General features: G+C 35.3%; 1 protein-coding gene across 1 annotated transcript; it reads left to right on the top strand.

Annotated features, from left to right (window-relative positions):
• Nucleotides 1–15,014: 15,014 nt before the first annotated feature.
• LOC113303268 (60S ribosomal protein L13-1) lies at nt 15,015–17,364 on the top strand. Its single transcript, XM_026552293.1, has 5 exons — nt 15,015–15,131; nt 15,664–15,782; nt 15,873–16,006; nt 16,405–16,563; nt 16,910–17,364. Exons 2-5 carry the CDS (start codon nt 15,674–15,676, stop codon nt 17,129–17,131), a joined length of 624 nt encoding a protein of 207 aa, XP_026408078.1. The 5' UTR covers nt 15,015–15,131; nt 15,664–15,673; the 3' UTR covers nt 17,132–17,364.
• Nucleotides 17,365–17,970: the final 606 nt, after the last annotated feature.

Here is a 17,970-nt window from a genome sequence, read left to right as displayed (position 1 = left end):
TGTATAAATAGTGATGTCCTGGTAGGGGGTGAAGGGTAGCGAATACGGAAAAAATCCACTGTAATCCTAAATATCAATAAAATATCACTCCCCGAGGGGATTCGTCCGTGGATGTAGGCAAGCCATGCCGAACCACGTTAAAATCATGTCTCTCATATTTATGTTAATTCATGTTTTTAACTCTATTTTCCTCATCATCACCAAAATCATCGTGTTTAGTACCCGAAAATATTTCTGGGTGCAAAAAAGTATTATAATTTTTATTATAATTAAGTAAATTACACATGTACGTTAACTCCATATCATTTGATTATTGATCCTATAGAGTTTCAGTTTAATACCGTACATATTATCAAGTGAACACTTCGTTGTCGTATCGTGCCGATCTTGAATTCATAGTCAATCACGCATGTGATCTTGTTGTTGTATTCTCTCGATCTCGTATATATAGACGATCACATGAAGTGTGTACCGAAGTTTTTCTATTGTCTCGACTCTGTCCATAGACGATCACACTGGGTAAAGGACTTATAGGTTGATAAATAAAAGATTGTGCTGGATTTGGGTACCCTCGTCTTTTGAAGTTCATTTAAATCCTAAGATGATTTATCTTCGGGCTTGTATACCATACTATATCCCTAGAAAATAGTATCAAATATTTGCTTAGGTTTGGATTAGATTGTATGTGTTAGGTTATGAATATTGGAGAAAGTAAACACTTTTTAAAATCGCTTGTGCCGATGGGAATCCCATGAATGTAGATGATAACACTTTGATCAACAATATGGTCTCTTTGCTCCGATATTAGTAGAATTTAATTTAAATGAGGACTTGCATGAAAAAATCGTGGTAGAAATAAATTTGCATTATTGGTTCCACTATCATACAAAATACTCATTGTTTTTTTTAAGCATTATCTCGCAAAAGGACATGAAATAAGAGAATATAAAAGGAGAATTAAAAATACATTCTCAGTTTCTTCCAAGACAATTGATCCAAAATATAAACTAGTTTATGTTCATAAAAAGTATCAACCACCAGGTTTTACATCTGATGATCATATAAAGACTACCAACACGGAGGTGGAAAGGAGTTAAGTTCCTATAAATTATTGGTGACATATCCTACAAAGATGAGAAGACCATTTCGATGATTTTTGATAAATAACTAATAATTAACACTGAAGTCTAGGTAACCTATAATGTTGTTGACATGATTTCATTCATCATAATAGTTTGGTAAACAATGTGATTTATCCTGCTTCTCCTATAAGTGAAACTACGGTTAGAGTGAGTATTCTCACTGCCAGAAATACTTAACTTGCATTTGTTGAACAAATAACACTTCAAGAAGCTAATAAATCCATATAAGAATTAACAACAAAGGTTGCTAGAAAGGAACTCGTTTGGAAAATTATCTGATAAGGAAGGTGGGGTATATCTCCTCTAGTGAGTTAAACATCGATATTAATAAATTTAATATGCTAGCCTTGTATGTAGATGATGATGGATATGATAACTATCTAATATTTTCATGAGCGTTGGTAGTAGAGAATATGGTGATAAAAGATATTCATTCTCATCTGTCAAATTGTTTTCAACCTATTTGCGTGAGAAGAAACCAAAACCTGGAATTTTTTTGAAAGCTCCTGAAAAGAATTTTCGGTAAAAATGCTTTACCTGAGATTGTTGATGCTTATAGATTTTCTGATTCTTTTATTTTTATTTTGTGCTTCTTTTTTCAGGAGATTCTAGCTTTATGTCCCCTTCATATTCATATTTTTCATTTTTTAATTATAAATTATGAATAGCAATGCAGACTACATATATCATGGTTTGGGTTGTGGGGGAAATAATGGATCACAATGAAAAGATTTAGGACACCATGTCTATTTTAGACCACATGGTACATCTTGGAATACTAAGATATTAGACGACGCGGCAAAGTTTGAGCTTTAAGCCACATTTTCCACATGGAAAATTAATTACATTGAGAAGAAAGAAGTGATCAATCCCATGTGAGAAAAATATGAAAAGCTTTAAGCTTCATCAATATTATATATGAAAGTTGATTTATTTTTATTTTTTTTAATAATAAAGATTTTATATATATCTAAAACGATAGACTAATTTTGTAGCCAACTACATTCTCAAGCCCACAGCTTCTTCAACACACGTTACCAAACACAAAAACTTATCTTTGATAAATATCCCAACTCTCTTATTCTTCTTCATCTCACCATACCTTTCAGGATTGTAGTTGTATTCCATCTGACACCTGCATTGGTAAATTAATGAATTCAAGCTTCTGATCAAACTCTCCATCCTCGAACACACTTCATCCAAAGTTTTATACAGATTTGCTTGCTTCATCGAGGCTATCCATCCTTAGTTCTTCTTTATAATCATCGAGATGAGAATACATTTTCTTCCTGCTCTCCAATACGTTTCAAGATACTTAATATCTTGAGATATAGAAGTTGTTGATATCTGACTGTTATACATTTTTGAAGTTTGATTTAGTAATTTTATCTTATTTTGCAAGACCCAGTTATAAGGACGTCCACAATGTTGTATATTAAAATGGCATGATATAAGTTAAGTACACCATACGGTTTTAGTATATAAGCGATGAAACCACGTGGAAAAACCTTATATATATAAAAATCAATGTTTGAGGCACCTCTTGAATAATATGGACGGTGTTTAAAATACTTCCTAGAATATGGGTGGTGTTTAAAACACAACATAAAATACACGTTTTAGTAAAGTGTCGTTTCAAACCACATTTGGACAGGCGATATTATAAACTTCGCCTGCTATATTTAACAAATTTATATTTTTATGTGGTATATTACCATCATGTTTTATTATACATTGCATATTCAACTTTTTAGTCTTTCAGTGTCGATATCAATATAGTGTACAAATATATCATATTACCATGTGCATTGTGGATGCTTTAAGAATGGTAAATAAGTAATTGGGTTTTTGTTTATTACGTCTCTGAGACTAAATTATAATTATGACATAAGTATTACAAGTATTTGGATTTATATGATCATAACGATCTTGGTTGACTTTTGATAGATTTTTAATCTAGGCGAGAGAGTGCGAGCGAGGAGAGAAAAAATCCGAGTGCAAATGAAGTACGGAGGTATGGGTTCAATGGAGATTGTAAAAAAAAGAATGAGAGAAAAAATTACTACTCATAAGGAAAAATATAACAGATCCAAGGGTTAGTAACATGCCACACATTGATGTTTTCATGAATGTGCATAAAGTGTGTCGGTGTGTTATTGTATAGCGCGACAAACCTGAAGAAGCTGCAATCATGCGCTCAAGCGGGGGGTTTAGTTGTTGTTTTTTTATGCCAAAGATGCTTTTTAATTATATTTAATGTGTCAGTATTATTTGTTTCTTTCATCTCTTTAAGGGAAATACATGTCGTGATTAAACCGTATGTAATTATCTTCAATTTATTTCATTTTCATACCAATTTTCCTTAAAGTACAACGATGAATTAGTTTCATTCTCAATCATTCGTCACTAATTTAGTTTACAAAATGATAAATGTTATGAAAATAATATAGAATTGCATCCCCAGCAAAAGAAGGTTGACTATTTCTTAATCATTGAAATCCAAAAAAGCAAAATGTCATTCTTAACCATATCAATTACTTTGTAAAATGTATTTAGATGTTGACATATAAATATGATCTGAATGTATCACCATGACTTGTATCGACTTAGCTACACTTATACCAATAAGTCTTACTAGATTAACAATCGTTCGACAAAGGGTAAAATGGTTGTTTCAGACAAAATTTTGTACTAAGGGTAAAATGGTTATTTTCATGATATTTTGGTCTAAGAAACAAATAATCATTATCGAGGTTCGGCAAAACCAAAATTAAAGTCGTTTAGGGAAATATTCAACCCTCGTTGTTGAAAGACAAGCTCGACCCTAACCTCATGCCTCAATACCAAAACACAAGTATAGTTTGCAATGTTGTATTGCCATTACAGAGCCTTAGCTTCAGCACTCGACTACAAAAAACAAGCTTATTCTTAGCTTTAGTCATTGGCTCCAAAAGACGAATTCAACGCGAAACTTAACTCTCACAAAAGAACCTCAAGCCTTCGCCCACAAGGCACTTATTGCCATGATTTGTTGCACACGTCCTCGCGAGATATGCTGGTCGTGAAGTCTTTGTATCCTCACAAAATGTTGACGACTGACTTTGAGCGTGATTGGAGGCCTCCAGTCTCATATGAGTATGAATCGCCATTATTTGAGCTCATAGACTGATTTCGATTACATCCCCGCGAGATACAACTGGTCATACCTACAGAAGGCCCAAACTCGACTTACGAATGTCATTTGGATGATTTTTAGAACATCGGGCCTGTGATACATTTCTAAAACTTCTTTTCGAGATACGTTGGTCATGTCGTCCCCATAATGTGGACACAATAGTTACTGATTCCTAGCACATCCATGTGAGATACGCTGATCAGAGACAATTCATTGTCTCGTAGAGACATTATTGGGAATGCAAGCCTCACTCTCTGTCTCGAACACGTCCTTTGTGACTTTAAAGTGAGTTAATATCATGAGCTGAGCCTCACTCAGCCTCATGAAGATCTCAGATGAACCAACTCATCTGAAGAAGCTCGTGTAAGCACAAGTCTTATCCCAGGTACAAACTTTTTTGTCGGTTTCTCAAGCATGCTCACAGGTAGTAAATTGAGTCTCATTCCTACATTCTTGCCTAAAAATGTGGATAAATATCCCGAAGCTTTGTATGCTCATCATAGGGACCCGCCAAATAATAATTTTCCTCCACATGATATATGTTACAGGTCACACGAGAGATGAGGCTTAGCCTCAACTTCTCTCTATTTTACACACGATTTCCGAGGATTTTCTTGCCTCTCACGTGACTCAACCTAGTTATGCTAAAAAATCAGGGATATCTCTCTATCTCGGAAAAATGGCTATAAAGAATATCTTGCCCTGCCTAACACATTATCACAAAGGACGACTCAGTCACATACAAATCTTAGAATATCAATTAGGATGTGGGTATGACGGTTTATGACACGTGTAAGTAATACCCTACATATTTCTCACCGCAAAAGATAGTAAAGGCGGTAAAATGGAATAAGAGGATAAACTCAGTCTAATTTATCTGTATTTATTCATAGAAATGCGGGAAGACTGCTCCGCATGACAAATAATCTATATTTTCACCAATCTGATATTAGAGAATTTATCAATAAATTGGTCACCTATTCCTCAAGATAAACATAAGTTTCCCAACAACTTTCAAAGTGATATTCTGCAAACCTATAATTTTTTATCTCTTTCTTCTTATCTGCTTCTCCCCGTAAGACCAACCTTAATCTCTCTTGTGACCAGAGCAGCCCTTGTAGGTCCATTCGTCTTAGTTTAGGCGAAGACTGTTTGTTCTTAACCTTCCGAAACTCATTTTCATAAACCCTAGAATTTGCTTTTACCCTTTCAAGCGATTTTAGGTAACTACACAACTTCCAACCCAAAAAGAATGAGATGCGTAACGAACCTGGCTTTAAGCAAATACGATATTAATGACCATCATTCCACTAAATTTTAATTTGTTTATTAGACAAATAATTAACACATGGATATAAGAAACCACCTTTTGTTATGAAATGAGAGGGTACCAAGTGCCCACCAACTTTTTTTTTCCAGCAACCGGTGTGGAGAAAACCTAATACGATCCCTAAGTGGATCTAATTAAAGATACTTGAATAATATGTATATAGAGTTTGTATCTCTTTCTCTTCACAATCAAAAAATCAAGACAATAAAATACGCAAACCTGATTGTATAAAAGATTACTTGGACGATCTCAAAAATAAATATCCAAGATCAATCTAGTCTTATCAAAATAAAAAAGATTTGAATTCTGGGAAGTATGAAGCTTGTTATTTATTTTTACAAGAACGAGCCTCGTAATTGATAACAATTAATATGGACTTATGTACTAAGATTTATTAGGACTACTTATTTTATTCCTATTATAAAGATAAAATAATATAACGTGAAAAAGAAAAAACACAAGATACCAATGAGGAAAATTGCATCTTCAGAAAAACCCCGGGATGTAGTCCGGATTTGAACACCAAACTGTATTAAGCCGGTACAGTCACTATCATAGTATCAGACTTTAGACTGGAATGTGGTTGAGACCGAATCCACCCTCCAATTGATCAAGTTACAGTCGCGCTTCTTACGTCTCTTGAACCTCGCAAGGTTGTACGCAATTGATTCCCTTAGCTGACATCCTTTACATACTAAGATTTGCTTCAACATAAGTGAAGACTTTTGGTACCAATATGCCTCTTACAAATAATCCTATTATATTTCCCTTTAGATCAAAAATCGAGGCTTGGAAATATGTTTGCAATAGACAAAGCTAGCAAAGCTCACAAATCCGGAACACTTACACTTAAGGCTGCACATGATCCGGTACGACCCGGTTCTCTTATGGAACCGGTCCCCATACCTGGTGTTGGCCGGTACCTCATTTTGAGGACCGGTACGTGTATCTGTACCTGGAGTTGTACCTGTACCTCCGGTACCGGTCCGGTACAACACCGGTACCGGGTTTTTACCCATATTAACATTAAACCAGTAGCATTCAAAGACCCTAACAAACACAATTTATTAGCAGAAATTTGTTGTTACAAAGTACAGAATGAAACAGAATCAATAATCACAGAATAAACAGTGGAGTTTGTATACACAGAATCAATAAACATATGCAAATCCACCAAAACAGCACCAACGTCACAAATCCTTTTGATTTGCATCACTGCAATAGCAAGTAGCAACCACCAGAGCCCATTTAATCCCTTCTTCTTGTTCTCTTCTTCAATTTCAGCTCAAACCCAACCCCTCTTCTTCTGTAATTTGAGAAGCATACTACCACCAATTACCTGTATCAGCAACTAAAATACCATTTCAGCTCAAATATAACTCTCTTCTTCTTTCACCAAATCAATCGATAGAAGCAAAACAAAGATCAAAAAAATCAAACCCATTTCACAATTACATGTTGTTGTTGTTTGATTTCAACAAAATCAATCGATTCAATCCACGATATTCCAAATCGATCTCAAACAAAACCCTAAATCAAACATGCAATTAATAAGAACATAAATCTCATTTAAAAAATTAATCTAACATGAAATAAATAAGAACCTTGTGTCAATTTATAGCTATACGAATTAATCAAGATGTTGACTTGCTGCTAGTTTTTGAAACTACTGAAGAAGAAGTGAAGAAGAAGGAGTTGGAAGTTGTAATAGTCTAATAGATGGTGGTGGACCTGGTGATGTTTCTTACGAACATATCTGACTGATTGAAAGATGAAGCGATTTGATTCTAGTGATATTGCTGGAGAAGAAGAGATTTGGTTACTGTCGCCTAAAAACAGAAGAAGAAGAAGGAACAAGGACGATGAAAATTTATAAGAGTAATAAGTGAAGTAAATACCTAGCATGAACGACTAGGATTCATAGAAAATCGACGGATGTGATTAAACAAGTACTATGGTCCGGTACATGCCTGGAATTTTGGCAGAACCGGTACCTGTCCCGGTCTACACCGGTTCCCATGTTTAATTCCCGTTCTCTGTACCGGCTACACCGGTTCCGGTATGGTTTTTCCGGTTCCAGTCCGGTACAAGTCTTCTCAACCGGTTCTTGTGTAGCCTTACTTACACTCAGTTAGCTGAGAAATACCTCTTACAAATAAGCCTATTTGATTTCCCTTTAGATCAAAGATCGAGGCTTGGAAATTTGTTTGCAATAGAAAAAGCTAGCAAACCTCACAAATCCGGAACATTTACACTCAGTTAGCTGAGAAATGCCTCTTACAGATAAGCCTATTTGATTTCCTATTAGATCAAAATCGAGGCTTGGAAATATGTTTGCAATAAACAAGGCTAGCAAACCTGGCAAATCAGGAACACTTACACTCAGTTAGCTAAGAAACCTTGATTCTTAACTACCTCTCAAGAACAATCTTGAACTAATCAATTAAGAATAGTTTTCATATATTTATGTTAAGGAATCACAAGGTCTGAGACGAAAAAAACTTTGTGATTTATATCTATCTCGTTCCTGAAGCAGATAGACGAAAATATCGACAACAAAAATAACAAGATCAGGATATACGAACTATCAAGGTAAATATAGTCGAACCTGACTTCACGAATCCCTAAGTGAAGTCTTTATATTGTAAACCTAATTATGTTTCTCACAGGAAACCTAGGTTAATAGAGGACGACTCTAGCATACAACTATGACACAAAAGTGTAAGAGATTGAAGTTTCCAGTTGTTTGAGTCTTTATATTTAGAGATATTTTGTAAAAGGGTCGTATCTTTATAGCCAAATTAGGGTATGGGTCCTAAAAGATGTCGTTGATGTATTAGGTTCATAGACTAACTGGAGACTATTAGAAAATTGTTAGTTGACCTCTTTATTTTGCTAAAAGCCTTGACTGTCAATTGGATAACGTTGTCGGTTTGAGTATTTCCCATTAATCTAGTTTTCATCCCGTTCTCCGCTCCCATCTTATTCCTTCCATCTGATTTATTCTTCCACAATTGGGTGCTTGCACATACTACATACACTGTAAGGGGATAATTTGTGGATCATGATGGAGAATTTAAACCACATGATCACTTTAATTGAACATGAAGATGGCGAAATAATTAACAACTGAAAGTTATAATTTCTATCCAGATTTGGTATTTCAATTCCATCAATTTATACAAGAGATTCACATGACCCTTTGGAATCGTCGTTCTTTCCATCTTATCATTCTTGCTTTACAAAAATGATCGTTGAGGAATTTTTGAAGTCAAAGTGAAACCAATATAGTTTATAGATGTACACTTTATTCAACAATGTTAGAGGAAGACGTTTAAGATGTGAAAAACTTTGTTGTTTTGGTTGTTTGAAATGTGTATAGCGGAGATGATGGACAGTAGATAAGACAACTAGTTAGGGTGTTAATCGGTGTCAATTAAGAAATTAGGTTCAGGGTGAAATTTTTCTCCTCCTTAAGTTGTTTGATGAAATGTCTCTATAATTTGGTTAGGTATTTAACTTGGGTTAGGATATAATGTCATATGAATGATATTTCGGTAAATAATTCGGACAGTCAACCTTAGTCTACGACCCTAATGCATCAACTGCATGTTTTACGACCCAGGCCCTAATTTAACTATAAACATACGACCCTTTTACAAAATATCTCTTTTATTTATAGACTTTCAAGACTTAGGATTGCTTTGACTTCAAGCTAAGATAACTTGAGAATCAAGCAAACACTTTCTCTATTTAGATAAAACTTTTGTTATGAGTTCATGTGGGCATGTGAAAATTTTGTCTTGAAATTATATTGAAGAATATACGTTATAGTGCAGGGTACCTAAACTGTGTACACTGGTAGTTCATGGCAAATATGCCTTAAGAACTTATAGGCAAAATGGTATTCATTTAACACTGAAGACTTGAATCATGATACACAAATACAAAGTGATTGAATGATCAAAGATGTCTTAGAGGTATTGATTTGAGCTATAAAAATGCCAAACATATTTGTGAAAATAGTTCATTAGCATCTGCTTAATTCTTACTGAGTGAGTATGCAGAAGGGTACGCGTACCTATGAACCAGTACGTGAGTTCAGGGTGCTAAGGTACGCGTACAAAGTATGCATACCCTTATGTTATGCACGAACTTGAACCCTTGAGGTACGCGTACTGGGTAGGCGCTCCTTCCTCATCCACGAATTCAGATGTCCATGGTACACTTACTGGGAATGCGTACCTACATACGTTCCGGAACTTTAGATATCTAGGTTACGCGTACCAACCCTGTGTCCAGATTTCAATAGTTCTGAAAACTCTTTTTTGATGTTTTGAAACATTCCCAATTGCCATAGATATAAAATATCATTCCTTGTGCAATTTCCAAATGATCCATTTGAAACATGAATAGTTCTTGAACAATAAATTGTTTTGAACTAAGACTACTAAGGATCTATGAATATCCATTGCTTGAACCATATTTCGAGATGTTTAGCGAGACAAGCTTGACTCGAAATTTCTTATTTATAATATTTAATCTATTAAAAATCATATGACATTGTCTCGTATTGATAAAATGGTAATACTGTGAGTAAATAAGATGGTTTAGTATTCACATACCTCTTTGTTGATTGAGATCTCCAAATGTCTTTGTTTGATATTTAATCTTCAATCTTCGAGGGTTATTCTGTGATGTCTGATATTTAACTTCCATATTCTAGTCCTAGTCCGAGACCTGACTTTAGCAGACTAAAAATCAAGATATAGTTATGTGCATCTAACATTGACAACAAGCTTGAGATAGGAAAACTTGCGAGTTCGATCGAGCTGTGGTCTAACAGGTTTAATTTTTTATTGACAATAAAACCACTAATTATGTTGCAAAGCGTGATATTTAGGTTTGATGTTATTTGCCGAACAAATATTTTATATCCTTTTAGATTTTTGGTTTTGATATATAAATTTGTTTATTTTTTTGAATATTTAAACATAGAAAACCCATTATATGACCAGTATTCGAACATCAAAAATAACTTTTATGACCAATATTGAGCATCTTTTATGAGAGCCATTCTAGATGGTTCAAATGTATAATTACAAAAACCTAAATGTTTAAACTGATTTCGTTTTGATTAAATCAAAATACCCTCGTTAATTGGTATTTCCTTAATTTATCTAATATCAAATTTAGTACCCACTTTTATTATTTTCATGGGGTCTAAACTGTTTTTGACTGCTCTGTTTTGTTCAGTTTCTTAAGAATATTGTTGGATCATACACATAAGATGATAAGATTGATTTATTTTGTAGAAATAAAAACCAGGTGTAAAAATTAACAAAAAGCCATAACTTCTTACACGTGAGGAAGAGAATATGGAAAAGAAAAGTGACGATGTATAAGCATATAAAAGTTGACTTTCACCTGCTGATATTCTTGTTTTCAACTGGGAAAATGGACAAGATGTTTGTATGGATGTCACAAGTGTCTCGCCCTTCACTAGTGAAGGTATTCGCTCTTTCGTCCCATGAAAAGCTATTTCTAGTGCGGTTTCACGTAAACGTACTAAATACTTGGACAAGTGTGTTTCACATGGCTACGGTTTGGGTGTCCTAGCTTTCTCTACTTTAGGGGAACTCAGCGAAGATACTTGGTGTTTTTTCAAGCGTTTGAAGAATTGGTTAGTTAGCAATGATGCTAGTAGTGGTTTTGGTAGTTTTTTTTTTATATAGATTAGGCATTGTTATTCAAAAAGGAGTTGGAGCCCAGCTTGTTGCTAGGATACCAACCAAAAGTTTTGTATGATTTTTATTGATCAGTAAAAAAACAATGCCTCGTATCTGTCACGATCTACATGACAATTGGGTCTCAGGAAGCAACTCTGGTCTCTAAGGATAAAGATGGATTTGGGAGAACAGAAGATTTAGAGAGAAAAAACTAATTTGATTATTATTTTTCATACCTAGCAAATACATCAGGTTTGTCCTTAAAAGGACCGAATTATACTCAACAAGCAATACGTGCGAAGCACGTGCCAACAATACATATTTGCTACTGATCTTATGGCTAAGGCTGCCCCAAAGCTATAACATGGGACAATGATAAATTGCTGCCCTAAACAAGTGAGGTATGCCATTGACTTTTATGACAAATCCCACTCCTGCAAATTATCCTTGTCCTCAAGGATATGAAATGACTTGACCATAAGGAGCACAACTGTTGCAGACCTGTAGTCCCATCTTGAATATAATAAGAAATATGAACTTTGCAAACCTTAACACCCAGTTACCTGAAAAAATGAAGCCCTTCTTCTGAACAGTAAGCATCAAGCTTAGTTGTAGTCCCCCTTCCAAATTAGTTGATGTTGTAGCTTCAAAAATGATCAATACACTTGAGTATTCCGAGCTTAATTCTAGCACAAAAAACTAGTCGTTTCCAGCCTTTACTGAGAAGATAACTTCTTTACTGCTGTGAATTATCTCAAGCTTCTTATCTTTCTCAACTGATAAAGTATTCATCCCAAGTTTGTGCATAATAAATCTGCTGATGTGACTTTCAAGTGAATAACGAGCTGAATTAACAGTGCGTGTTGAGGACTCCTGAAATGTATTTGCTGGCAGCATAAAGTCAACCGTCATTTATTTCTCTCTTGTTGACATGCCATTAGACTTAGAGAGCTTAAGTTTCTTCAAAGTTTATTGGTGATTCACGATATCATACTCAACTGCTAGTGCGACGTACTTAACTAGACTCTTTCTTATGACAGTTACGAATAACTTCTGCCAGCACCATCGACTAAGAAGGAACCCAGTGCTTCTATCAGTAGATGAGTTATGTAGTGCAGTGACTAGAATTACCTTTACCTCCGCAGGTTCGAGCATAACGACCCTGGTGATGTGGTATTTAACTGAATTATGAGCTGTATCCGCAACATGAGTTGAAATTTTCTGAAATTGATTCGTTAACATGGAGTTAACAACCTTCTCTCTCCCTTGTGGTGATGAGTCATTAGATATGGAGGTCTGTAGTTCTTTAAAAGATGTTCCTCATCCACTATAAAATACCCAACTGCCTTTACGAAGTGCTTGTTACAACTCTTGTGTCTTATAATCAAGGATAATTGCTGCCAGCCACGACTTGGGAAGAACAAATAATCAACAACAAATTTTGAGTTATCTAACCCGAGTGTGTGCCTATCAAAGATATCGCTCTTATACCTCCAGAAGTACTGCAAGGCTATGGAAGAGTTTGCTAGAACTTCATCAAATGAACAATCCTCAAGACCCAAACCTGTAATGCACTCTTCTTCACAGATAACTCTGAATGCCTTTATAAGACTGCTTATTTGAGTTACCAAGATAGTTACCATGAAAATTGTAACTTCTATAGCATGAGAGAATCCCTGTATCTGTTGCAAGAGAATAACATCTTCTACACTGCTCAAATTCATCATTACACCCTCAGGCATTTCGAATACACCATATATCAGTTTTGCAATAACCAACAACTTTGCTAGAACAACCATGAATGGGTTACCATATCCCTGACAGCTTCGAGGAGTCTTCACAAAAAGTTGTAGTTGTATCCACTACACCACCACCTATAACCATATGGACCAACCCATAATTAGTTCCTAACCATCTTCTTTGATCCAACATCCTTCCAGCATAATCCATGCCACAATATGAACAATCTTCACTACTCAAACTCCCTGCATTTCTGGACTCACTTTCATTTGTCACATCAAAAATAACTTTATCTCAGTAAACACTAACTTATTGAGGTATTTTATCAAAAAACTGGAACACATCACGAGTTTCACCACTTTTAACAATCTCAGACACATTCGAGCGCTCAAATGGCAAGTCTAAAGGGTAGCCAACTTCCAATTTTTGCTCATAAAAATTTTTTCCATCACAAGTATCCATGAAAATCAAGCCATCAAGTACAATCAAACTAAAAATAAGTGTACCAGAACTGAAATGAGTACTGCTTATATGGTGATAAGAATACCTCCTGATAGATTCAAACAACCTCCTTCGATCAAATAATGTTTTAACAACAACCAGGCTATCCCAGAAGCATTTATCACTTCTTGCACATATAAGAAATATCTCACCAACACTCATGCTTGTGCAGTTCAGTAAATGTTGAATTGAATTTGAAATCGCTGAAAACAAACCTATTTGAACCTCTTCCATATGAGTTGGAAAACTGACCTTTCTAACCAAAATTTGCTCAAATAATTCCTGTGAAAGCCTATTCTCAGTTTCCCTTGACATTCTAAGCACTGATTTAGCCCATGAGAAAACACCTTGTTTTAATAATGTAACAAACAACTTCCTGGTATCACCACTGTCACCTTGCTTGACGATTAAAAAATCTCTTGAATATATAAACAAGGACTCTAATTGGTACCAATGTTGAAGAGTAAGCCCGTAAAAACATTCATCGTCACAGTTCTCCATTGGAATAGCCAAACAAGAAGCAAACATCTTAATACAAAATCTAAAATTTCTCTTAGCACAATAAGAACACATCTTACTGACTATGATCTCTTTACCTCGATCAAATATCATATGACCATGCTCAGGATTGGGTAGAACAACACACGAAAAATTAACTCCGGATAAGAATAAGATGGAAGACATCTTGAGAATTGTAAATATATATGAAACAAACTGGTTGGGGTTATCATCAGTGATACACTTACAACATTCAAACTGGACAAATTTATCATTGAGAATCTGCTTTAACGTATTGAAACCATTTTCCTCATGAGTTGCAGCTCTTTTACTTTGAAAATTCACCACAAATTTAGTACAAAGAATAAAAGGTTTACTTTCTTGAAGGATCCGTCGACATGATTATTCTTACACTTTCCCACCATTCCAATGACAATTTTTTTGTGAAGGACACACGATAATAAATTTGATAATATGTTCTTTTTAGAAAACTATACAGTCGTACCAAAATTGAGCACAATCATAGGCATATAACACCGCCATCTGCCACTTTGAAAACCAACAATCGAAACATTGGCATATAAAATCCACTAATATTTAATAGAACTGCGAAACTTTGTTCAAAATATATATCAGCTTTAAATTCGTTGTCATTTGGATTTTATACGAAGATTAATCCTGAAATTGTGATATAGTGTAAGAATTACCGGGGCAACGGATTCCACCCAGCATGGAAATTAGCTGTTTTTTTTTGTGGAGGTCTCACAACAAGACCCTTTTCCAAGCGTGGGAGTCACACAATCACCACAAAGTGGAGTAAAAGTTAATGTATGCATAATTACAGTTGTATACTTAAAATATTACTACCCTTTAGGGTTCACTAAGAAAATAATAGACAGATAAAGCCCAATGCGATATCCTATAAATTCCTAAACCCTAAGTGATTCGGTCTCTGAAGGAGGCAGACACCAAGAGTATTCTCAAGAGAACCCCGTATTACATCCATCTCCTCAAAGGTAATATGAACTTCAGATTTCTATTTTCTTCTTCTTCCTTCGGGATCTTGATTATGGCTTCAATCTGTTGTCATCTAAAATGTATTTTTAGTACTGTTTTTTTCTCAAGTTTCGCATAGAAGTATTAGGGTTTCGGAAAGCGGCAGTCATTTGATTTTAAGGCTTCCTATTTCTGTATATTAAGGTAGAAATGGAAGATTCATGGTTTCCGACTGTAAACCTGGTTATGAATAGATCTGATGAGAAGTTCTGTACTTGATTCAACTATGTTATTAGGGTTTGTACTAGTTTTTTTTTATGGGTCTTTCTCTTTATTTTTCTGGAGGCTGTTTGTGATTAGGGTTTAATCGTATAATAACTTGTGGTTGAATATTACTATTAAGAAATAAATCTCAGTGCTAACTATTTTATGAGCTAGTTTAACTTTTTAAAATGATGTTATCAATCAAGTAGTAGCTGGTATTGTTCTTTTGTTTGATCTTTCTTTGGTTTTCTGGTTATTTCAGTGGCTGAGATTTTTGTTGATTTGTAGGTAAGAAGAAATGGTGAAGCATAACAATGTTATCCCCAATGGTCACTTCAAGAAGCATTGGCAAAACTACGTGAAGACATGGTTTAACCAACCTGCTCGCAAAACCAGGAGACGTGTTGGTATGTATGAGATTTGCAATTAAATACTTTCTAATGAAATGATAAAATCATATGTGTTTTAAATCTGTATTCTATTGTTTATATGTGCAGCTCGTCAAAAGAAAGCTGTGAAAGTTTTCCCTAGGCCAACATCAGGACCTCTTCGTCCTATTGTTCATGGGCAAACCCTCAAGTACAACATGAAAGTTAGGGCAGGCAGGGGTTTCTCTCTAGAAGAACTTAAGGTTTGAGTTTAAAGCTTCAACTACTTATAACTTTTTATTTTAATAATTATGCTTAGTTCATAGTTTCTTGACCTTTGGTTAAGTATACCTTAGATACCATGATCAGTTATAGTCTTAGAGTTTTTGGGCATTGCATTTTCGCTATTGCTAGATGTTTCGTGTGCTCTTTATTTTCTGTCAGTGCACGGAAATTATAACTTAAACTGGTTACAAAGAGTCAAAATATCAAATATGTTTCTATAAGATGTCCTATCCATATTCAGATTTTAGGTTAGATATATGCGAGTTTCTGAAGGGTTTACGAAACTATAGTGAGAAAGTTGACTATGTTTTTGTTTGAAAATATCCTCTATAATACATCTGTTTACGTATCTAATTCTCTATCTTTGCTTTCACAGGGTGCTGGAATTCCCAAAAAGCTTGCTCCTACTATTGGTATTGCCGTGGACCACAGGCGTAGAAACAAGTCATTGGAAGGGCTCCAAACCAATGTTCAGCGTCTTAAGACATACAAGGCCAAACTGGTTGTCTTCCCAAGGCGTGCAGGCAAGCCTAAGGTATAAAACTTCTCTATCTCTATTTGTTTGTTCTATTTTTCTCTTACTTTTTTCCCTTGTCTATTGTATATCTGATTACAATTATGTTAATAGTTCTGCTACATTCCATGGTTTTGCTTTTCAACCAAAAATCATTTGTATTCATGCTGATGTATACCTTTTGCTTCAATACTGAAGTGTTCTGATCTCTGTTAGAATTTCACTCTTAAACTAGGAAACATATATGCATGTGACCTCCATATGAGCAGTACTTTGTGATTTTTTTGAACTTTGTTTGTTTGCACTGTCGTAAGTAGTGTGTCAACGAGTAGTGTGCCAAATATGAAATATATGTTCTTTTTTTCAGAACGGCGACTCAACTGCTGAGGAGTTGGCATCAGCTACTCAGGTAACTGGTGACTTCATGCCCATCACCCGTGAGAGGCCAGAAATTGAGCTTGTGAAGGTGACAAACGAGATGAAGTCTGTCAAAGCTTACCAGAAGCTTCGTTTGGAACGTACCAACAAGCGACACATGGGAAAGAGGTTGAAGAGAGCAGCTGAGGCAGAGAAGGAGGAGAAGAAGTAGAGCCTGTTTATGCCAAACACAGTTGCAGAAATAGTCTTTAGTGGTAGAGTATTTCGAAGATCTCTTCTTGGTTGATTGACATTGTCCAGGAGATAGACTTCTTAATTTTGCTTAGACATTGCATAAGTTATGTTAATGCAGTTTGTACTTCAAATACTACCGTTCCGTTTATTTCGTGTTTGAAATTTTTTTGGTTAGCTCATATATGACATGGTTATTGCTAGTTTCTATTAGTTCAGTTCAAAATTGCCCCTCAGGGTAAGTGCCGAGACTTGTCAGTTAATTCTGTTCCAATGTTCATGTAGATTGGACGGATATCTTGATAAATCCAGGGACTATAGTACATTTTAGGTTAACATTATTGTTAAATTGGGGTTGGGATCTAGAATTCTGGAACTGGGTTTGCTCAAAAATTGGGTCCAGGGTTCAATGACATGTTGTGGAATTCAATGACATGTTGTGGAATTCAATTGGCGTCTGTTGTGGAATTCAATTGGTGTCTTTCCCGATTGAGACCATCTTTCAGCAAGCTTGAGCACACCATGACTGAATATTTTCATGCAACCTGGGTTTAATCCGTAGTTTCAATGGAAGTAACAATCTTGTTCCGGTTTCAGTTAAAATTACTACCTCTATATCCCAAGTCAAAAAGCCCTGCTCTTGCCAATAGTTTTTTGAAAGGCTCAGCTTCCAAATTGTAGAAAGGCACGACTAGAGCTGCACATGGGCCGGTTCGGACCGGGTTTTTGTGGGAACCGGTACCTGTACACGGAGTTGACCGGTTCTTCAATTTGAGGACCTGTACCTGTACCTGGACCTGGACTTGTACCTGTCCCGGT

The sequence above is a fragment of the Papaver somniferum genome, chromosome 8 (genome assembly GCF_003573695.1).
Source record: "Papaver somniferum cultivar HN1 chromosome 8, ASM357369v1, whole genome shotgun sequence".
In the NCBI taxonomy this organism is placed as follows: Eukaryota; Viridiplantae; Streptophyta; class Magnoliopsida; order Ranunculales; family Papaveraceae; genus Papaver; species Papaver somniferum.
This window is presented reverse-complemented; position numbering and strand designations above follow the sequence as displayed.